The 24160-nt window shown below is 35.6% G+C and overlaps 1 protein-coding gene across 6 annotated transcripts in view; it reads left to right on the plus strand.

Moving 5' to 3' along the window:
- Window positions 1-24160, plus strand: part of Rev3l (REV3 like, DNA directed polymerase zeta catalytic subunit) — a 143846-nt gene that overhangs the window by 99385 nt on the left and 20301 nt on the right. For 4 of the 6 annotated variants that reach the window (XM_090338273.1, XM_090338274.1, XM_090338275.1 and 1 more), the window contains 7 exons: window positions 1097-1215; window positions 7184-7302; window positions 12331-12472; window positions 13936-14180; window positions 15592-15700; window positions 19694-19900; window positions 23189-23298. In XM_090338273.1, the coding sequence (XP_090194399.1) occupies window positions 1097-1215; window positions 7184-7302; window positions 12331-12472; window positions 13936-14180; window positions 15592-15700; window positions 19694-19900; window positions 23189-23298 (1051 nt within the window). Of the gene's footprint in view, window positions 1-1096; window positions 1216-7183; window positions 7303-12330; window positions 12473-13935; window positions 14181-15591; window positions 15701-16239; window positions 16348-19147; window positions 19267-19693; window positions 19901-23188; window positions 23299-24160 lie in introns of those variants that run through there. The other 2 variants (XM_090338277.1, XM_090338278.1) reach the window with 2 other exon arrangements.

Genomic DNA, 24160 nt, shown 5'->3' on the forward strand with positions numbered 1-24160 from the left:
CCAGTTTTTTTTGTTTATATGATACTGAGCAACCAAAGGGCTTCATACATGTTAGGCAAGCACTCTATCACGTTTACGTCACTTACATAAGAAACTAGACTGAAAACCCTGTTTGTTATGAGTAACTCTGATCTGAAATTTAAAGCTAGGAATTCTCCATCAAATATTCATAGAATTGTTTAGATTAAAAAGTATCATTTAGTTAGTCATTGGTGGCTCATGCCTGTAATCCTAGCTACTCAGGAGATTGAGAACTGTAGATCGTGGTTCCTGCCACACCAGGCAAGAAAGTCAGTGAGATGCTTGCCTCCAGTTAAGTACCGAAAAGCTGGAAATACAGATGTGGCTCAACTGGTAATGTGTATACTTGAGCACAAAAATCTCAGTGATAGTGCTTAGGCTCTGAGTTTAGTCCCAAGACTGCCACAAAAAAAAAAAAAAATCTTATAATTTATTCCAAGAAATTACTGGTTTATTAACAATTTGCATTTCTCATGCTAAAACCAACGAAATGTTATCATATTGGATGTTAATAGAAGTAGCAGCAAAATTTACCAGATTCAAAGAGAAAGGAGCATTTTACTTAAATACAGTTATCCCTCCATGTCCATGAATTCTGCATCCATGGATTTAGCCATATGTGGTTCAGAAGTATTTCTGAAAATAAATCTACATAAACTCTTTTCTTTCCATTATGCTTTAAATAATAGAATATAACAACTCTTAATAATGTATTTGGTGTTACAAGTAATCCAAAAAATATTTGAAGTTATGTCATATACAAATATGAAGTCATTGTCCATAAGGGATTTGAGCTCTGTTCTATTGTCTACAGAAGATCCTGGAACCAATGTCCTATAGGTACAACAACATATAAAAAGAAAGAGTATGTTTTCAGGTGTATTTCTCAAGTTTCCTTCATATTTAAGAAAGAAACTTTACATGCTTTTATTAGTCAAAATAATGAATATACTCTTACTCCAGCATAACATAGGCTATGAATTGCATTTCACTTTTTATCTTTCTCACTTGGCATTTATTTGCATAAAATCTTGTTTTCTGTGAGTCTTGGTGTAATCCACATTCATTTCTATAGATGACAAAATTGAGAACAGATTTTCAGCTGAAAGAGATGACTATGGATCAGATACAATGAGTGAAATAAATATTGTTGGTCGAATCACACTAAATCTTTGGAGAATCATGAGAAATGAGGTAAAGTATTTTGCTTAAATTTTTAGAGTAAGACTAGGTCAGTATAGTATGATAATTTAATCATTGTAGAGTTAATGTACAGTGTACTGTGTAACTTATTCTTTTGTAAATTATTTTTAGTTATACTTAGTAAAATTGCAAAATACCATTCTCTGCAATGGAAAACTGGAGGAATTAGATTTCAATGTTATTAATGATATTTTCCCCCTTGTGTCTAATTTAACAACTGACATCTATAATGTGGCTCATACCTGTAATCCTGGCAATTAGTAGACTGAATCAGGAGGGATCAAAAGTTCAACTCCATCCTGGGATGTATATAGATCCCATCTGACCAAAAGAAGGAAGAAATTTTTATATTTATGTTCAGTATTACACAGTTTTATCAATGTATGCACACAATTTTAGCAGTGTTTGCACTTTTTTTTTTTTTTGCCAGTCCTGGGGCTTGAACTCAGGGCCTGAGCACTATCTCTGGGCTTTTCCTCAAAGCTAGTGCTCTGCCACTTTGAGCCACAGCACCACTTCTAGCTTTTTTCCATATATGTGGTACCGGGGAATGGAACCCGGGTCTTCGTGCATGCTAGGCAAGCACTCTACTACTAGATCAAACTCCCAGCCCCAGTGTTAGCACTATTTAAAGCTGGATGCATTTTACTTGGCCTTATTGATTTGTTATATAGGAAAAATTTAGACTAATAAAGGATCTTCTCATACTAAGTACATTTAAATACTAGACCGAAAACAGATTAGATACAGAAAATAAGAGTAGCGCACAGTTTGAAGGTTTGTGGGCCCAGATAAAGATTTTTGGCTGAATAATTCCTGCTGCTGCCTTGCTACTTTCACTTACTTAAGGAAATTATTTTTAAACAAAATATCTATGTTACCTTTTTTCTCTGAGTAAAATGTAAAACGATACTTACTAGTACGTTTAGATTTGGGACTGAATAATTTCCGTTAAAATGTTTATATTTAGAAGAAAGCTTATTCTTCAAGCACTTCTCTCAAACTAGTTTCTTATATACTTTCTACTTTTCAATCATTGTTCTCTATGATCTTCCCAAATTTTCTGAAGTTTTTTTAAAACATTTAACTAAAAGCATGTCCTTACACGAAGACCTGGGTTCGATACCTTGGGACATATGCATAGAAAAAAGCCAAAAATGGTGCTGCGACTCAAGTGATAGAGCTCTGGCCTTTAGAAAGCCCAAGGACAGTGCCCAGGCCCTGAGTTCAAGGCCAGGACTGGGGTGGGAGGGAAAAAGCATGCCCTTATACATTTCTTTGGGGACATGTTCACATAGCATGTGTATCAAATAAGGAAATCAATCCTTTCTATAGAATTCAGATGTCTTCATCTGTACTTTTATTTCCTCTTTGTATGGTGAGCCTAAAGTTATGCTTATGTTTTATCTCATTTGAAACTGTCCACTACATGAACCTACTCGAGGGAATTACTATTTGCATTATGCTTAAAGTAGTATCATCACAAGTCAATGGCTTCAAAATAATTACTAATTATAGCAAAGACTGTGGAAGACACAGAAATTGTAATGTATTTTGTGTATGTATTCCATTAAGTATTTCAGATTGCGATTTGATATTGTCTGAAATGAGCTTAAATATATGTCAATTTGTATATAAACATATATATATATACAAAAATAGCTTATTGAGTATTAGTTTTAGGGATCTTTTTATCCTATCTAAAAGTCAGCAATGGCAAATCTGCTTTTGTAGTTGAGAGGAATTAAGAAAGTTGTAAATTGGATAATTTACCCTCTTGCCTAGTTGGACCAAATTGCATTCTTTTGGGGTTATTTTGCCTAATACAAGTATTCCTACCATTTGACAATCCATGAAATCTTGAATGAACTTTAGGGGAATACTATCTTACCTCTCATTTGTCTGGAATCAGATACTTGGGAGGAAGATTGTTATTCAAGACTATCTCCAGAAAAAAAAAAAAAAAAGTTGATATGACCCAAATCTCAGAAGCAAGCTTGACATAGTGACACAGACTTATAATTATTAAGAGTCATGGATAGATAGAACTACTATAGCCCAAGGCTAGCATACACAAAAAGCATGAGATCCAATGTAAAAGATAACTATATAAGGGCTATAGCCATGTCTCAAGAACTATAGCACCTGCCTAGCATGCATAAGGCCCTGAGTTCCTCCCCAGTATTGCCCTCTTTCTCCCCCCACAAAAAGGAAATGAAAGTGAAATCTTTCTAAAACATTGTTTTACCTCTCAGATCTAATATAGACTTGAAAGATATCTTGTTTTCTCCTGTGCCTAGTTTGTTTTTTTCCTTTTTTAATATATTGGTTTTCACTTTCTTAACTTTGAACATAAAATTTTTGCCTTTCAACCAATGAACAAGGAATTGAACGTGGGTCTTCATGCGTGCTAGGCAAGCACTCTACCAACTAGGCCAAACTCCCAGCTCTTACCTAGTGATGAAATTGAGCTGGGAGTTTGACCTAGTTGTTAAAATGCTTGCCTAGCACTTCTACCACATACATAGAAAAAAGCCAGAAAGTGGTGCTGTGGCTCAAGTGGTAGAGCTCTCGCCTTGAGAAAGCCCAAGGATAGTGTTCAGGCCCTGAGTTCAAGCCCCAAGACTGGCAATAATAAAAAGAAAACGGAATAATTGAAATTACTTCATTTTCAGGAAAATGGATTGAAGAGGATATCCTCATATTCAGCAAAATACCATGCTTTTTCTCTTATCTAGAATATAGCTGTTTTTCTTTAAGATATGAAAGTAGATGAGGTAGTATTTGAAAGGAAGAAAATCATAGGAAGCCACAAGGAAGGACAAAAGAGTAATGGTGGGGGGCTTGCTTTTTTTTTTTTCTGATTGTCAGTCCTGGGGCTTGAACTCAGGGCCTGAGCACTGTCCTTGGGCTTTCTCAAGGCCAGAGCTCTACCAGTGGAGCAACAATACTACTGGATTTTTTTTGGGGGGGGGGGGCATATGTGGTGCTGAGGAAATGAACCCAGGTCTTTGTGCAACTAGGCAAGCACTCTTACCACTAGGCCAAATTCCCATCCCTGAAAGCTTGGCTTTTTGTATGACTAACATACACTAGTAAAAATTCTGAGTTTCCACTGGACTTAATCATCATTGACAGACTATCTCTTAAATTGTCATATTTAATAGGTACATATTAACTATTTAAGTGAAAAATAAATGTATGACTTTCCTAGAACATATAGAGACTGTAAGATTCACTTAAAGGAGACTACCGAATATTCAGGCACAAAAGAGTTTATCAGAAAGGAAGCATACTGCTGGCCTCAACAAAAATGGAGGGTACAGGGGGAGCAGGGGATACAGGTGAAGCGAAAGGGTTAAAGGGGGCAATAAGCAGAACTAAGGATGGAGATTGACTATATAGTAACAGGGAGCAGGAATGAGGCGTAGCCACAGCCATGACCCCAGACCATGGGGGACCTTCCACTGACCCCAGGTGTGCCATTACCTGGATTACACAGGTGTTGGGCAGGGAAGGGGCCATTTTTCCAGGGAGACCTAATCCTAACACAGACCCTCTGACCTGTGAATCTAGGCATTTTAAGAATGTTTTAAGCTGATGGACCTTGAGTCAACTCAGCAAATACTGAATGCCATCTCCAGTCTATAAATGGGGATCCTGTTTTCCTGCTTTGAGATAAAATAGTATAGCTGGTTCTTCTGTTGTTATAAGCTGGGAGGCCTACTACATAATATAAAACGTTGGTATGTGTACCAAAATGCCAGAAGTGGAGTTGTGCCTCAAGTAGTAGAGCACCAGCCTTGAGCAGCAAGGCTAATGGATAGCACCCAGGCCCCAGTACTGGCACAAAAAAAAAAAAGGAAAAGGAAAAGGAAAAGGAAAAGAAAGAAAGAAAGAAAGGTTTGGTAGATGGACAAATGTCCAATAAGAATATGGAAATTTTCTTGTACTCAATTCAATTTTCTCAGTAAACTAGGTATCACTGCTGTCAGCTAAGAATGAGGATTGTGGCAAGACCTTTTGAAGAGTTTAAAATAGTTGTCTAAAGAGAGTTTCAGAGTAGTAATTAAGGAAAAATGTCCAAATGCTGCACAACATTAAAGGCCTACTTAGGATTTGCATCAGGAAATTAAGTGATAGCTGCCATCCATGCTCAGATTTACAGATGCATGTACAAAGTGACAAAGGGTTAGATTTCACTATTTGACTATTTAGATCTTTCCATTAATGGGCACTGTTACTTTTCTGTTTCGTGTATATTTTTTCCTTGTATCACTTCTCATGTCTTCTCTCTTGTCCTCTTTAGCTGTATTCTGAGAAAGCCATTTAGGTTTACTCTGCTCATCACTGTTCAGTAAAAATGTTTGTATGGCTATTCACTGCTTTCACTGTGGGTTTTCATTCAGTTGTTATTAGTAATTTTATAATTCCTCATCAAAATCTATTAACTTTTTACCTCATTTTGTTGCCTTTTCTGCCTTTTTGCAGGTGTGTGTGGTGTGTGTGTGAATACTTATACATTTGTGATATATGGTGTATTTCAGTGCTGTTATACAGATTTTGTTATTGAACGGATTATATAGATGAGAGATAAAACTATTGGGGGGAGCCATTGCACTAAGATTAATATTCAACTTCTATTTCGTACTTCTTGGATTGTAGAAAAAAGTGAATATTTTTAAATTATAATGGAAAGTAAAAATGTAAAGTGCTGTTTTATGTATTCCTCAATCCCAAGATTACCTAGGAATGTGAACTACTAGTTCCTTAATTACCTACCAATTTGCATTAAAATACCCACCATTGTCGGAATTAGTTATTTCTTGGGCCTTTTTTATTTTTCTCATCAAAACAACTTTACCCTGTATATTTTGGAGATGGGAAGACATTTTTATCATCATCTTTTAATCTTTTGCTTTTGAAATTCATTTAAGTGGCTTTATAATACCCATGCACTTAGTATTGTTATGATTTTTTAGAGAAAGGTGAATATCTGCAATCCTCCAATGAGTTACCTGAAGTAATAGCATAACCTTGGGTCTGCAGTCCCATTTATCAGCATATTATGAAGAATGGAAAATTAAGTGTAGTAGAGTTAGGGACATAATTCCAATGGTATAGAGCTTATCTACCTCATATGCATGGGACCCAAACTTTGACCTCCAGCACCACAAGGTAGACCACAAAACAAATTAACTTGCCTAATAATGTTTCTTTGCCACTATTTGTATTGTCTTCAAGTACAAAAAGCTGCTATCTTACCCAACTACATGGGAGGTAGGAAGACAGTGGGACTGAGCTTTAAGTCCAGCCCAGGCTGAAGTTAGAATGGCAATTTGAACAAAGGTAGAAAGATTGAAAATTTTGAAGGCAATCTGGACAAGTCTGTCCTGAGACTAACTGAAAAACAAACTTTTAAAAAGCCAAAGGAGGCCGGGAGTTTGGCCTAGTGGTTAAAGTGCTTGCCTAGCATGCATGAAGACCCGGGTTCAATTCCTAGGTATCACATACATAGAAAAAAGCCAGAAGTGGTGCTGAGGCTCAAGTGGTAGAGCTCTAGCCTTGAGAAAGTCCAAGGACAGTGCTCAGGCCCTGAGCTCAAGCCCAGGACTGGCAAAAAAAAAAAAAAAAAAAAAAAAAAAAAGCCAAAGGACTCAGTGTGCTCAAGCTTGAAAGCAAATGAGAAGCCATGAGTTTAATCTCCAGTAGAGGGAGGGAGGGAAGAAAGGGGGAGAGGAAAGAAAGGAAAACTGGACTCTCCTTAAGTAATGAATATTTCTGTCCCATAGACTATACATGGTTTTAAACTAATTATAGCACAATAATTTTTACAATTATCTTTCATGTCTACTATGAACTGTTTTAAATGGTATTAGAATCTTTTAAAACCATATTTTCTACATAAATGTAAACATTATTAAATGGTGTCTTACTCATGCTTTTTGTTGTTTTTAAGGTGGCTCTAACTAACTACACCTTTGAAAATGTGAGCTTTCATGTTCTTCATCAGCGTTTTCCCCTCTTTACCTTTCGAGTCTTGTCAGATTGGTTTGATAACAAGACAGATCTATACAGGTAAGGTTTTACCACTCATTGAAGTATATATTTTACACAGTAAAAATGCATAGGCTTAAATTGAGTTATTTTATGACTGAAAAATGCATTTACTCTGTAACCATTACAATAATCACAATAGGAATATGTCTTGAGCACATTTTCAGTTTTACCCCAACCTACTTATCCAGGTAAGTACTATAATTGGAATACTAATATTATTTTTGCCAGTTCAATAACATAATATAAATGGAAATGTTAACTATCTGTCCCTTTGTATTTGACTCCTTATTCCATCCATAGTTCATTCATATCTTTATTTCATCGTTGATTTTGAATAGTATTTTTACTGTCTATCTCATTCTGGGGTTGGGTTTTTCTTTTTGTTTTTTTACCACTAAAGATTTCATTCCCAGCCAGGTTCTGGTGACTCACACCTGTATCCTAGCTACTCAGGAGGCTTAGATCTAAGAATCAAAAGTATGAAACCAGCCAGGGCAGGAAAATCTGTAAGACTCTTATCTCCAGTTAATGACCAGAAAACACAAAGTAGAGCAATGGCACAAAATGGTAGAGCACTAGCCTTGAGCAAAAGAGCTCAGAGCCTGAGTTAAAGGCCCACTACAGACCCAAAAAAAAAAAAAAAAAAAAATCATTTCTGTTTCTTCTGGCCACTACTATTTCTGATGTGAAGTCAACACTCATTCTTATTTTTCAGTATTTTTTCATTTCTAAGATTTCACAAGCACTTAGCTACTATTGGTTATTACTCTGTATAAGAGACAAAGGGAGTTTCCTTTGTAATTTGAAGTTTCTATTCACTTGGGACTCAGGAAAAGATTTTTTTCAGCATTTCCTGCTCCTCCCTCAAATGTCTTGGTTTTATTATTACCACTGCCAAAATCTGGGCCTAGGCAGGTTTCCATTCTCCAGAGGCAGACAATTTTTGCCTTCTACTTGTTGTTCCTCAGCAACAGTGTTCCTTTGTTTAGGATATATGGCAGAAAGGTTTCTGGCCCTTCCCCAATGACTCTTGTTTGTTACTTAGTCCCATGTTTGTGGTTGTAAATAGGAGGGTATTAGACCTCAGTTGTTTTCAAAGCCCCCAACTTTGACAGGACTCAGTCTCTGGACTGTCTTTTATGCTTGCTTAGTTTTATCTACACTATGCCTAATTTTAGAGTAAAACCTTCCTAATTCATGATTGGGTCGGGGGCAGTTTCTTTAGCTTGATGCCAACATTGACAAGATATCATATAGTATTGCTAACCCTACAACCCTCTAGTACTAGCTGATCATTTCTTCCCAAACTCAGTTCCAAACTAGCTACTCTGTAGTAATGTATTGTTTCATGGAGCTTATTTTCATCTCAGTCACTCACTAGGAGCTTTATCTGAATTTTTTTTACAGCAACTCCATTTACATGGCTCTCATCTCTGGTGTCCCAACTCACAATCTCTAGCTAGAAATTGTTTAAATTCTTAAGTTCTTCTTGTTTGGCTTAAACTCTTTTAAGTTCTGCCTATTTGGCTTATGAGGACAACTTTGTTCTGCTTAGACTGTACCATACTGCCGTATGCTTAGGAAATTATTTCCCAACTGAATAGATTCATGAGTTTCCCTTCTCTCAGAAAGCAGTCTTACATTTCCTGCCCCAAACAATTCACTAAACAATTACCCTGACTCTTTATCCAACCAGGATAGCTAATCTAGGACCAGTTACTACAACACAGTTAAAAGCAAAAGTTCTCTTTCTCTTGCTAATAAAAAGGTGATAGGGCTGGGATGTAGCCCAGTCAGTAGCAAAGCACTTGCCTAGCAACTGCATCATCCTGAGTTTGAGCTCCTGTAACAAGAAAGAAAAGGAAAAAAAAAAAAAAAAAGCTAATAAAACAGACATATAAAGAATAAAGTGTCTGGTACTTAAAATGGGTGTTCCTTGGCTTATGTGGTAGTATTGATGTGGTAGTGAAGACAAGAAAAATTGTTTTAATGCAGGTTCATATATTTGAGCGAGTATACTATTTCCTGAGCATGTCATCTTCCATTCTTCTTTTGAAGAATCTGAGAAAGTGAAATCCTAGTAAGCCCAAGGATGCTGATACAAACCTTGTGGAAGGATGAGGATATAGCTTAGTTAGTAGTAGAGTGTGCCTTGTATGTACAATATACTCAATTCAATCCTCATTTATAGCAAAACAAAAATATTTAAAAAATGGAAGCTCAGGGGTGATTGTATATATGCTAAGAAGTAAAACATTTCTATTAAACTTCAGGGGTTTGTTTATAAGATATAGAGTGCTCTAAATGCATGTTTGTACAACCTCTTGGTTATTTTCCAGATCAAGCAGTTCTTGTTTTCTCAAGTGATATAAAAAACTGAACCTTACATGTTACATGAAGGAATTGAACTAGGTATTAAATCATTTATGTTAAGTAGAGTATTTTATATGGAGAATCCCATATAGATTTTTTTTAGAGACTCTTGCAGAGATCAAAGAATTTTATCTTTAAATACAGATGAAATTTATTTTTTTTATGCCAGTCCTGGGCTTAGGCTCAGGGCCTGAGCACTGCCCTTGGACTTTCCAAGGGTAGAGCTCTACCACTTGAGCCATGGCACCATTCCTGCCTTTTTTCTATGTATGTGGTACTGAAGAATTGAACCTGGGTATTCGTGCATGCTATGCAAGCACTCTACCACTAGGCCAAACTTCCAGCCCCAAATACAGATGAATTTTTATCAAGAAAGTATACTGTACTTTTTCAAAGGTTCTTTTTTATTTTCTGTAATTTTTTCCAGTCCTGGGGCTTGAAGTAAGGGGCTTGAGCACTGTCCTTGGGCATTCTTAAGGCTACTGCTCTACCACTTGAGCCACATCACCACTTCCAGCTTTTTCTGTATATGCGATACCAAGGAATCAAACCCAGGGCTGGGCAAGCACTCTACCATTAGGCCACACTCCCTGGCCCTTTTCTGTAATTTTTAAGGAAACATATTTTTTTAATAAGTTGATTCAGAATGAGAATAACCTGTTCTTCAAGGATTACTTGTGTTAAATCTCTTTGTAAACCACAAAGGATCCCTTATTAAATAATTTTTTAATAAAAGGTTCGTTAAAGGGGCCAGGAGTTTGGCCTAGTGGTAGAGTGTATGCCTAGAATGCATGAAGACCCAGGTTCAGTTTCTCGCTACCACATATATAGGGGGGAAAAAAAAAGCCAGAAGTGGTGCTGTGGCTTAAAGTGGTAGAGCTCTAGCCTTGAGAAAGCCCAAGGACAGTGATCAGGCCCTAAGCCCAAGTCCAGGACTGGCAAAAAAAAAAAAAATGTTTGTTAAAAAAATTTGTAAGCCAAATGCACCTTCTATCTGGTGTAAGCTCAGTCTGACATGAATGAATTATAGTCCCAAAATTTTGATGACAGGGACTAAGAACACATTCTTTAAATAAAATAATGTTATGATTCCAAAAACCAGACTATAAAACCTTTTCAAGGGGAGGAGGGTGTTTTGTTTTTGTCAGTGGTGGGGCTTGAACTCAGGGTCTGGGCACTGTCCCTGAGCTTTGTGCTCAAAGCCAGCACTCTACCACTTTGAGCAACCCTTTTCTGATCCCTAATATTACTTAGAACTAGAAACCTTACTACCAGTGTGATTCACCTGGGGTCCAAGGACTAATTAGTAATTACTATACCAATTTCTTTTTTTTCTTTTTTTTTTTTTTTTTTTTTGCCAGTCCCAGGGCTTGAACTCAGGGCCTAATAAGCGCTGTTCTTGGGCTTTCTCAAAGCTAGAACTCTACCACTGGAGCCACAGCACCATTTCCAGCTTTTTTATATATGTGGTACTGAGGAATCAAACCCTGGTCTTCGTGCATGCTAGGCAAGCACTCTACCTCTAGGCCCTTGAATTACTTTTGAGTATTGCTATTTTGGTAGTACCTAGACCTGTCCTAAGTACATCATGCTTTATATTTTCCTTCCTCCTCTCCAGATTAAAACTGTGTTTGCCTAATATGTTCACTTTGACAAATGCTAGGGCAATGGCTATTGAATACCAATAATAAAAAATAATAATTCAACTTAAAAGATCTTATTTCAGAAAGCTTGCTTTAAAAAATGATGCTGGGTAAAAATATTTATTTCATTCATACTTACCTATGTGTAAGTCTAGGAGAAAAAGCTATGGCTTTTGCTAGATGCATTACATAAGCTAAAATGTATCTTGCAGGGTTTACCCTTAGTTCTGAAAGATAAACTATATTTAATTTGGTTATATTTGCTAGTCACTGATCAGTGGAATGGGACATATATTATTACATGAGATAAATAAGCATTAAGTCTGCTTAAGGCGATGAGACAATTTGCTATAATAGTAGAATTCAACAAGACAGTAATTTCTAGTCCATAATTTTGTTTTGGTTTTTGATTATATTACTTGTGCCTAATCTATTTCCCATAGTTCATTTGGCTAGCAGCTAGATTCTGATACTATGGTAGGCTTCTATTCTTTGTAGTCTTCAGTTTCCTTATTTATTTTTTAAATTTTAATTTTATTATTATTACGATGTTGTACAGAGGAGTGAGGCAGTAATGAATGCATTTCTTTTTTTGGACAATGTCATGCCCTCCAGAGTTACATAGCTTATTTTCCACATAGTGTATACTGCATACTATGATTGTATTTGTCCACCCTTCCTCCCTTTCTGTATCCATCCTTTCTCCCTTTTTGTCTTCCTAAAAATTTTAGAAAAAAAAAGAAGCAAAAATACCACCACCACCAAAAAACATGTTTCCATTTCCTGAAATTTGTTTCAATAAAATAGTATTTTAAATGTTCAGAGGAGTTACACCTTTGGATTCTTTCCCTAAAGGTATCTCCTTTAGTCTGTGTATGAGTGCCGAGAGTTCTGTTTAGATTATCATGTAGTCTCCTTATCCATTAAACATTTTGCCTCATGTAATGAACTGAGAAAGAAATATTACTGTATTTCAAGCATGTAGCTTTTTCCTTGAAACTCCTATAACATATGGAATCTTTTTTAACAGATGGAAAATGGTTGATCACTATGTTAGCCGTGTCCGTGGAAATCTCCAAATGTTAGAACAACTAGACCTAATTGGGAAAACCAGTGAAATGGCAAGACTTTTTGGCATTCAGTTTTTACATGTACTGACAAGGGGTTCACAGGTAGGAAATCTACTTTCTTGCACACTTTAAATTTGTAAGTCATGTACTTAGTTTTCAGATATTTGAAATTGTTTGATTTAAAAAAGATCTAAGTAGGGGCCGGGAGTTTGGCCTAGTGGTAGAGTGCTTTGCCTAGCATGCACGAAGACCCGGGTTCGATTCCTCGGTACCACATACATAGAAAAAAGCCAGAAGTGGTGCAGAGGCTCAAGTGGTAGAGCTCTAGCCTTGAGGAAGTCCAAGGACAGTGCTCAGGCCCTGAGCTCAAGCCCAGGACTGGCAAAAAAAAAAAAAAGATCTAAGTACCAACTAATCAATATCTGGATAATCAAATCAAAGTCCTTTTGAGGAACCAACAAGAAATAACCTTGTTTTAGTTTACATTTCTAATGTGGCTTCTTACAACTTTCAGTAAGTTTAATACAAATATGAAGAATTTGAAAATCAGTACAGGTGATCTACATAGCTTTTTTAATCTTTAAAAAAAAGTATTACCTTTAAGTAACTTAATTCATCTTTGAAGTTGATTTCCAAAAGGATATAATGGTTTTACTAAACCTATTGAAAATTATTGTATGCTTTTACTTAACATATTAGTACATATGAAGACTTATAGTGTCTTAACAACCGTGTAATAGGACTAGTTTGAATTGCTAAGAATAATTTCATAAAATCTGTATTCTAAAATGCCCACTAAATTCAATAAACATAGCAAAAATGCAATGGTAACTCTTTGGATATTACCCATTTATAGTCATTTACTTTCTCACATTTAACTGGTTTTTAACAGAAATCCAGGTTTCCATAATCCAGATGCGAATATTTCAGTGAGTCCATGCAGGTTCTTCTGAGTATTTTCTTTTCCTAATACCCCAAACCATCTAGTGAGCAATGGTTGTTATAAAAAATAATTGCTCATCCCAGTGATTAATAATAGTAATAACCAATAATCTGATTATACTTCAGTTCAGGAATCTTTGTGCTGTCTTCTTGAAAAAAAGGAATAGGATTTATCTCAGGTCTCCTGGCAACTCCTTTATTCTCTATTTTTTTCAAAATAAATTGTTTTCCAAATAAAATTTTCAAGAATTATTGCCCATTGAATGAAATTGTTTCAAATTGTGTAGCTGTTTTGCCTATATTAGGATATAACCATATTTAAAAAGAAAGAGAATGGCGGAAGGCATGGCCCGAGTGGAAGAGCCACATATCTAGCAAGTGCAAGACCCAAAGTTTAAACCTCAGAATCTTGGGAATTTGTAGGACTTCAAAAAGAATTTTAAATGTTCAGGAGTTACATGTCCGGCCTATTGAAAGCTGATTCAATTATAAGGTATAATTCTAATGTTAAAAAATCACTTATTCTAAAGCGAAAAAAATATCCCCTAAAGAATGATATGTTCAAATAGCAAATATTTTTATGTTTTAATCACATCTCTTATCCCTCCTTCCCTTCTTTGCAGTACCGTGTGGAATCAATGATGTTGCGTATTGCTAAACCAATGAACTATATTCCTGTGACACCTAGTGTTCAACAACGTTCCCAAATGAGAGCCCCACAGTGTGTTCCCCTAATTATGGAGCCTGAATCTCGCTTCTATAGCAATTCTGTTCTCGTTTTGGATTTTCAGTCATTATATCCATCTATTGTGATTGCATACAACTACTGTTTTTCCACTTGTCTTGGCCATGTGGAAAACTTGGGAAAGTAAGGCTTTTTTGTATTTACAGTTATATTGTTATGATTTATACCTCTTAGTAAAATTACACAGATTTTCTTTGTGTCTCTGCACTTTACACTGTTATCCTGAGTAAGATGAATTGGAATAAGGCATAGGCAACTTATTACAATGAATAAGTTTCTTTGTTAATTAACATAGATTATGGTGTCATTAATTTAGTTTTATGGGTGAATGATGCATGTGAAGAGGATCTTGAGTAGACAGATCAGCTCTGTAATTTTCTGTTTCTCCATGAATGTTGGTGAGCTCTCTCTCTCTCTCTCCTTTCTTTTTTTTTTTTTTTTTTTTTTTGGCAGTCCTGTGCTTTGAGCTCAGGGTTTGAACCCTGTCTTTGGACTTTCTCAAGGTTAGAGCTCTACCATTTGAGCCTCAGCACTACTTTGGCATTTTCTATGTATGTGGTACCAAGGAATCGAACCCAGGTCTTCATGCAAGCACTCTACCACTAGACCAAACTCCCGGCCCTCTTAAAATTATTTTTAGCTGTTGATATGTCACTTTTTACAGAAACGGAGTATAATGACTTTATGATTGAAGCTACCATCTTCTCTTGACTTTTCTTAGATAAGCTATGATTTTTACACAAATGAATTGTTTGTTAAATCATATCAGTTGAATTTTTAATAATTTTTTATTGTGATTAATATCAGTTGAATTTTATAAAGTGAATGAAAGTATCATTTTAAGTTTTTATGGTAGTAGAAACCTTTCTTCTTGAATTGCAGAAAATTCTGATTCTTTCATTAGAAAGATGTTTGTGCATTTCATATATTTGGTTTTTTCTGTGACACTTTTTCATTGGGTGCACGTAAAGAAATTCTACTGGAATTCTTTTAGAAAGTGATTTGTAATTTATTACTTTTTAAGGGGTTTTTTGTTTCTTTTTGCTTTTGCCAGTCCTGGGCTTGAGCTCAGGGCCTGAGCACAGTGGTCCTTGGACTTTCTCAAGGCTAGAGCTCTACCACTTGAGTCTCAAGCACCACTTCTGGCTTTTTTTCTATGTATGTGGTACCGAGGAATCGAACCTGGGTCTTCGTTCATGCTAGGCAAGCACTCTACCTCTAGGCCAAACTCCCGGCCCCTTAAGTTTTTTTTTAAGAAACAATGTAAAGTTGTCATGGGTTGAGTTGAAATTTATTATTGCAATATAGATAGATTTAATCATAAATCTATCTATTTTAGGATGATGTTTTTTGAGAAGTACTTCTTCTAATAAATTTGCATAGCTTTTGCAACTTAGATAAATGTTAACTACATGAATTTATAGTTTGATGAAAAATGAATTTCTTAATGAAATTAGGAAGATTCTTAAGACTGCCTAAAAGTTGTGGTCTATGACTTAAGAAAGTATTTGCTTAATATTTTCTTTCTTAACAGGTATGATGAGTTCAAATTTGGCTGTACCTCTTTAAGAGTACCTCCAGATTTACTTTACCAAATTAGGCATGATATCACAGTATCCCCCAATGGAGTAGCTTTTGTCAAGGTAATATTCTCTTTTAAATGAAAGGAATCAACTTGGCTTAACTTTCAAAAGATACCGGTTTAGATTAATATTGGCACTAAAAAGAAAGATTTTGTTTTCTTGAATAAAGTCAGATACAAAGATCTAAGGGGAATAATGATGTTTGTGTTGGTTTGAATTTAGGTTTAAAACATGTTCTTGCATTTAGTGCAGTATTGAAAGAACTAAATGTACATGTACAATGTGTTAGAATCTGGCATACATAAATAGCAGTTTGATAGCCGAAAGATTTACCTACAAAATTGAAATTGCTTTAATGCATATATCTATTCTTATATTATTTTAAATTTAATTGAAACCATCTTAAACATAATGTTAATCTAATGTTTAAATATCTATACTAATAATGAGGACCCTTTTCTTTCCCTGATGTCCCCTCAAAAAGAGAATAAGGAAAACCTGCTTAATGAATTAATACAAATAAAACAAATAGGCAAGATCTTGAACATTATATTGCCTCTTATGTGCCAAATTCATTCCTTTCTTTTCTATTTTCTTAGCATGTATGTACTAAAGTCATGAAACAGAGCTTGATAGTAATTGACCTCAGCAGACCTCAAATTCATTCTGGTGTACTTATCAAAAGTATCATTCTCTACCAGTAAGAGGTAATGCTATACTATAATGAGCAACTTAAAATATGAGGAAAATTTGCCAGAGTTCATAATTTAAAAAAAAAAAAGAATCAAGCCAACACGGGTGGCTCCTTAGCTACTCAGAAGGCTGAGATCTGAGGATAATAATTCAAAGCCAATCCAGGCAGGAAAGTCTATGAAACTCTTTTATCTCCAATAAATTACTCAGAAAAAGCAGGGAAGTAGCACTGTGGCCCAAGTGGTAGAGCAATAGCTTTGAGCACAAGGAAGCTTAGGGACAGCATCTAGGCCCTGGGTTTAAGCCCCAGGACCAGCAAAATAAAATCAGTTTTCACATCATACACATTTATTCATATTTGATCCCTTTTCCTTTTATTAAATTTTATTATAACTGAGAAATTAATAAAATAGTTCCATTCATAGTAACCTCAAAAATGCCTGGGACTAAACCAATGAAATAAAAGACGCCTAGAATGAAAATTACAAAACAGTAATAAAAGAAATTGAAGAAAACATTGGAGGTTGAAAGAATTAATATTGTTGAAATGACCATATTACTGAAAGTAATATATAGATGCAATTAAGTACCTATCAAAAATACCAATGACATTCTTCATACACTCCTGAAATTTACATGAAATCACACAATACACCGAATAGCCAAAGCAGTCCTTAGCAAAGAGAATAATGCTGGAGATATCATAATGCTTGGTTTCAAAATATAATACAGGGGCCAGCAGTTTGGCCTAGTGGTAGAGTGCTTGTCTAGCATTCATGAAGCCCAGGTTTAATTCCTTGGTACCACATTCATAGAAAAAGCCAGAAGTGTTGCTGTGGCTCAAGTGGTAGAATACTAGCCTTGAGAAAGCCCAGTGCTCAAGCCCTAAGTTCAAGTGCCAGGACTGGCAAAAAATATATATACTACAGGGCCATAATAACAAAAACATGGTATTGACATTTAAAACTACATACATATGTACACACACACACACACCCATATATATATGTAGACTAATGGAATATAATGGTGGCCCTAGAAATAAATCTGTAGCCTTTACATCTCTCTAATTCTCAGCAAAGATACCAAAAATATGTGGAGAAATGAGTCTAGAAGTGGTACTGGCAAAAATGAATGAACATCCACTTTGAAGATTGAAACTAGATCCCTACTTCACATACTATGCAAAAGTGGGTTCAAATGGATTAAAGACCTAATATGTAGGACTTGAAATTTTGAAACTGCAAGAAAATAGTGGAAATTATTGGCACTAACAGCCATTTCCTGAATAAGACTTTAGTAATTGCTCAGGAAATAAGAGCAATAATTGAGAAATGAGCCAGTTGCTGGTGGCTCACACCTGTTGGCCTATAGGTACTCAGGAGTTTGAAGCCACCTTGAGCAGTAAAGTCCCTAACTCTATATCTCTAATCACCTAAAAGCCAGAAACCACCTAAAACTCAGGAACAGTACTCAAGCCCTGAGTTTAAGCCCCAGCAGTGGCACCAAAAAAAAATTTTTTTAATGGAACTATATCAAATTAAAGTAGGTTCTGCAGAGCACAGTAAAGAGATAGCTTTCCAAGTAGTAGGAAATATGTTTTAAGTGTCAGTGAAAGGCAAACTACTTTGAGATTCCATCTTACCCCAGTTGATGGAATTGCTATCAAAAACTATCAATTAACAAATGCTGGCAAAGATATGGGGGGAAAAGAATGTTTAGTACACTACTGTTCAAAATGTAAATCAATACCACCACTATGGAAAACAGTATGGCAAGTCCTCAGAGAAAACCAAACTTTAAAAAAAAGAAAGTAGGGACCGGGAGTTTGGCCTAGTGGTAGAGTGCTTGCTTAGCATGCACAAAGACCCAGGTTCGATTCCTTGGTACCACATACATAGAAAAAAGCCAGAAGTGGTGCTGAGGCTCAAGTGGTAGAGTTCTAGCCTTGACAAAGTCCAAAGACAGTGCTCAGGCTCTGAGCTCAAGCCCAGGACTTGCAAAAAAAAAAAAAATATTGTTTAATCTAGTTTAATCTAGCTATCCCACTCCTGAATAAATACTCAAAATATACACATATTAGAGATACCTGTATACTGCTTATTATGTCTCTATTCACAGTAGCCGAATTACAGATTCAGCCTAGGTACCCAACTGACAGAATAAAGATAATGCAACATGCATACATTTTGGAGTATTACTTGGCTATACAGAAATACATGAAATAAGGCAAACATGGAAAGTATCTTATTTTCTTGAATATGTAGAAACTAAAACAAAAGAGACAATGTCAAAGTAGAACAGGTACTATTAAAAAACAGGAAGAAACAATGTAAGAGATGGTAGTAAGGAAGGTATATGCAACTTTATCCTATATTCATGTTGAAGTATCACAACGAAACCATAAATTTGTACACTTAATGTATATTAGGTAGAACAAAAGGAAAAATTATAGCTGTTTTAAAAGGTACACCAAATGAAGTAGAGGTTAGAGTGTATTCTCATTGTCACATATATAGCTGCTTATTTTATCTTCCTGAATCTCATTTTAAAGACTACATCTACATTTTGACCCAATATGTAAAGCTTAATGAAAGTAAGACTTTTTTCATATTCAAGTGTGTGATTATCACATACCTGTTTGGTTCGACATGCATTCTCTTGCACGTGTCTGTGAATCATCAAAGTTAATGCTGTTTTGTCATTTTCATTCCTACTGGAGTTCTCATAAATTCTCCCTAGTCTTTATTAATACGTTTGATTTTTTTTGGCAACAACAAATTTTATCACTTCACTATTCATCCCCTCTTCCAGATTGCTAATAAATATAGGCCGGAGGGGATGGCTTAGTGATCTAAGCATCAGATTTGAAATACCTAGAATCTCTGGAACTGCAGGTTTGAATGTCAGCAGAATCAACTCAGCTCATCATTCTTCCAAGGTAGATAAATGGAGTTCCATGCAGATTACTGTGTGGGGTCATTAGGATGAGATCTTTAAAAACTGAGGTTGGTTATGAGTGATACATGTTCCATGTGTCTTTATTGGAAGGATGGGGGTTTTGATGAAAAGTTTTTAACAGCATTTCCCTCGGATTTGTTGTAGCTGACATCCCTCTCCGTGGAGGTCTCAGAGCTAACATGGAAGTGCTATTTTATAAACATTATAGGAACGTTTTAGGAGAAAATTCCTCCTCTTCAAATAACTAAAATAAAATGATTTTGTATTAACAACAACTAGTCCTATGGCCATTCGACTGATTAGTATGTTTTAATTCTTGACGGTTAGCCATTATTATACTTTGTGCTTCTTTCTTAGCGGGATCTTACACATTGTTGGCTTTCCCCCCCTTTATGGTAGCCTTCTGTAAGAAAGGGTGTCTTACCAAGGATGCTTGAAGAAATCTTGAAGACTAGATTCATGGTGAAGCAGTCAATGAAGGCTTACAAGCAAGACAGGGGCCTGTCACGAATGCTCAATGCACGTCAGCTGGGACTGAAGCTGATAGCAAACGTCACATTTGGCTATACATCTGCCAATTTTTCTGGAAGAATGCCTTGCATTGAGGTAATAATGCCTGTCTATAGTTTTTGCAGAAAAGACTAAAACAGTATAGAATGTCCATTAAAGTATTTCATATTGTTTTAAAACTTTAGATGGTTTTGTTTTTATAACATAGGTTAAGTTTTTCTCAAACCAGATCTATAAACACATTTTTTTTGTGGTGGGGAGTATGTTTTCTGTATGAACACTTGATGACTTGCAATGATGATTGTAAAATGAGCATACATATATTTCTATAAAATCTGACACATCTGTTAATAAGACATTTCAGGGTCTGTTTTATATTGTGTTGACACCTTTGATGTTAAGTAATTTATTTTAATTTAGTGTTGGAGATTATAATTATGCTGGTTTGTCCAAATGTCAGAATTATCATTTTTATTCGCTAATGTACCAGTAAACAAATAAGACAGACCTTGCACAGTGCAGGATCAGTGACAATTAGAAGACACTATTCATAAGACTTTTTTTTGTCTTTTGCCAGTCCTGGGCCTTGATCTCAGGGCCTGGGCAATGTCTTTGAACACTTTTTGCTCAAGGCTAGTGCTCTGCCACTTGCGCCACAGTACAACTTCCAGCTTTTTTTTTTCCTATGTATGTGGTAGTACCAAGGAATTGAATCTAGGGCTTCATGCTTGCTAGGCAAGCACTCTACCATTGGGCCATACTCTTGGCCCCATGACTGATTTTTTTAAGATACTTATTTGACATGAATGCAATACAGTAATATAGAGTACTGTAATGATTTCTAAGTGACTAAAGAAAAACCAGAGTAGACTTGTTATATAAATTACCTTGTCATGCCAAATTAAGCCAGGAGGACATGGTAGTAGACCAAATTTGTAGTAGTTCAGTATGAGGAAGTAGCAAGGAATAAAGTCTCTGCAGCTTATAATAGGAAAAGTGAATTGCACAAACCTGTTCAAGGAAGTCTGTAGCATATGTGTATTAAAAGCAGCAAAATACTATGTATAATAAAAAAAATACTGTTGACTTGAATCTTGAGAGTGTGGTTTTGTTTGTAGTAAAGTGGGTGGTTGTATTAATGTAAAGCAATAAATTTGTATTGTTTTATGTTTCTATATTTTTAAGTATTGTAAAAAATAGTTTTATTAGTTCTGGGTGAACTATTATTACCTACCCTTGAAAAACTGATCTGATGATCTGGTAAGAAATGTAAATGATTATATTGCTAATGTAGAAACCAAACATCAAGTTAATTTTTAGACTTTCTGTATTTACCTTATTTCTTTCCTACTTCTGTAATTTTAAAGTTATTTAATGTATTTTGATAATAAAACTGTAAAAATGGCTTAGTCCATCTTAAGCTATTTTAAGAGAATATCTGAGTTCAAGAACAAAGGCCATTAATTACAAACAGCCTTCCTGCTGTATTATCAAAGACAAAAAGGCATCATAGACCATACAGGAGAAAGTGAAAGAGAAGAAGGCTAAGCTTCTCCTTTCATCAGGAACCCATTTTTATAGTATTAACATTATGCATTTCCATGATAATAACATCCATTGATGAGGGCAGTGTACTCACTATCTAATTTTCTCTTAAAAGTCTCAGCATGTTTCTTGGAGACTATTTACAATCGCAATATTTCTTTGAAAATATATACACATCCTAGCCACATCATAGCCATAAAGTAATCAGTTTAGGGAGCAAAGTATGCTGGCTCTTAGTATGATGAAGTCTGGCTGTCAGATATCTCTGCCTCCTTGACTCTGCCCTCAGATGCTGAGATTAATGACTACTGATGTGTTTGAATCGTCATCATATTGCTGACTTCACCAAAGTACAAAGTTGTGCTAACCTCTATGTGAAATCATGAATGGAAAAAGTAGCTAAAGTCACTGAATGACTCTTAATACCTAAGTGAAACTTTAATGCCAGTGAAGTAAAAATGGTAGCTATCAGCCAAGTTTTATAAATGGAGTCAAGTAGATAAACCAATAAAGTACATGTCTTTTAAAAAAAAAAAAATTAAAGCCAGGAGTGTGTCCTAGTGGTAGAATGCTCACCCAGCATGCAGTAAGCCCTGGGTTCAATTCTTTGGTACCACATACATAGAAAAAGCCAGAACAAGTGCTGTGTCTCAAGTGATAGAGCACTAGTCTTGAGAAAGCTCAAAGATATTGCCCAGGCCCTAAGTTCAAGCCCAGGACCAGAAAAAAAATCAATTGAACAAATTTTTTTTATTATTATTTAGAGAATACTTTATTAGTTTCTGTAATCAAACCCACGTACATAAGACCTTACATATTTAATACAGTGTGTTTACCCCTGTACAAATGAAAAAAAAGTTTAACGTTTCTAGACCAATATGGCTATTAATTTCTGTACAATGCCAACTCAACACAGTAAACTGGGATACTTTTTTCCAAAGTTGACAGCACAGCTAAAGTTTCCAAAAATTCAAATTATATATATGTATATATATATTTATTTTTATATAAAAAGATCAATAATAGCAGTATGTTATGCATCGACAGCAGTAATAGCTTTTCCAGGTTCTGCAGTCATCTGAACAAAATTAGACATCCAGCACACTCCATTAATAAAAAGAAAAAGATAAAAAACAAAACCCCAGAAAAATGCGAAGTTCTGTTACTGTTGCGGTACCTGGCACCATTTTTTTTTATTAGCTTCTCAGTCATCATCTGGAAAGAAAACATTCTTGAGTAACATCATTAAAAACAGCTCTGATAAAGCACAGTCACTACTACGTATCATAAAGCAGGTACAAGGTATTTTATATTCACAGAGGGATGATACAGTACTGTCCTACGTCTATAATTGAACAAATTTTTTAAAAAATGAGCAATGGGCCAGGTGCAGTGGCTCACGCCTGTAATCCTAGCTACTCAGGAGGCTGAGATCTGAGGATGAAGGTTCAAAGCCAGGCCAGGCACTAAAAAACCTGAAACTCTTTATCTCCAGCTAAGCACCAGAAAACAGAAGTGGCACTGTGGCTCAAGGGCAGGGCAGTAACCTTGAGTTGAAGAGCTCAGGGACAATGCCCAGGCTAGAGTTCAAGTCCCGTAACTGACAAAAAAAAAAATGGGAAGTGGTTTGAACTACTGATAAACAAGTCTATATGCTAACAGATTCTTTTAAACTCAACTTATATTCTTGACCACTTGTAGGAGAGCTATTTTGTTTTCTTTTTATAGTCTTGTTTCATTTGTAGAAACAGTAATTAAATTCAAGTACTATATGTTAAGTTTATTGACTTACACTTATGTTATGCTACAATATTATTTCCAATGTGTTTCTGTCAACAGATTGGTGACAGTATTGTTCACAAAGCCAGAGAAACTTTGGAACAAGCAATTAAACTGGTGAATGATACCAAGAAATGGGGTGCTAGAGTTGTATATGGTGATACTGACAGGTAATTGACTTAGGTTTTTGTCTTCATGTGCATCTCTTGAGGTCTTCTTAATGTTTGAATGCCTTATAGAGTTTTACTTAAGTGTTTTTGAGTCTTTAGGATCTTATGAGCAGAGTTAACATAGGTCCTGATTTACAATATAGGGTTATAAGAAACAGAATTAGTATGAACCACAGACTGTCAAAGTTTCCATGGTATCTCTCAGGCAGCTCATAGCCAAGTACCTAGTAATTTATTTATTTATTTTATTTTTTATTTTTTTGCTAGTCCTAGGGCTTGAACTCAGGTCCAGGGCACTCGCCTTGAGCTTTCTCAAGGATAGCGCTCCCATTTGAGCCACAGCACCATTTTTTCTGGCATTTTCTGTGTATGTGGTACCATGGAACCGAACCTAAGGCTTTGTGCATTCACACTACCACTAGGCCACACTCCTGGCCCCAGTACATAAGATGTTTGTTTGTGTCAGTCATGGGGCTTGAACTCTAGGCTTGGGCACAGTCCCTGAGCTTTTCAGTTCAAAGCTAGTGGTTTAGCACGTTGAGCCACAGTACTGCTATGCATAGTAATTTTTAAACAAAGCATGTACACTAGAGGTCTAGTTTATTTAGAGAAACTGCTTTTAATGTGAATAAGTCTTCTAAAACTCTGAATTAAATGTCACTTAAAACAAATTACTTTTGAAAAAGTTACCCCAGAAGACTGTACTGTTAGCCTGGCCCTGGACCCCAGAATCTATTGGCCTTCTTCTAAGGAAAGTACACATAAGCAAATATAGGTCACCATTTGATTCCAGAGTATGCATACTTCTGAAAATCTGTTGTCCATTGTTACTGTTCAAGAATTGAACAGGTACAGACTTTTG

This window comes from Megascapheus bottae, chromosome 8 (assembly GCF_031878675.1).
Source record: "Megascapheus bottae isolate mThoBot1 chromosome 8, mThoBot2.hap1, whole genome shotgun sequence".
Classification (NCBI taxonomy): Eukaryota; Metazoa; Chordata; class Mammalia; order Rodentia; family Geomyidae; genus Megascapheus; species Megascapheus bottae.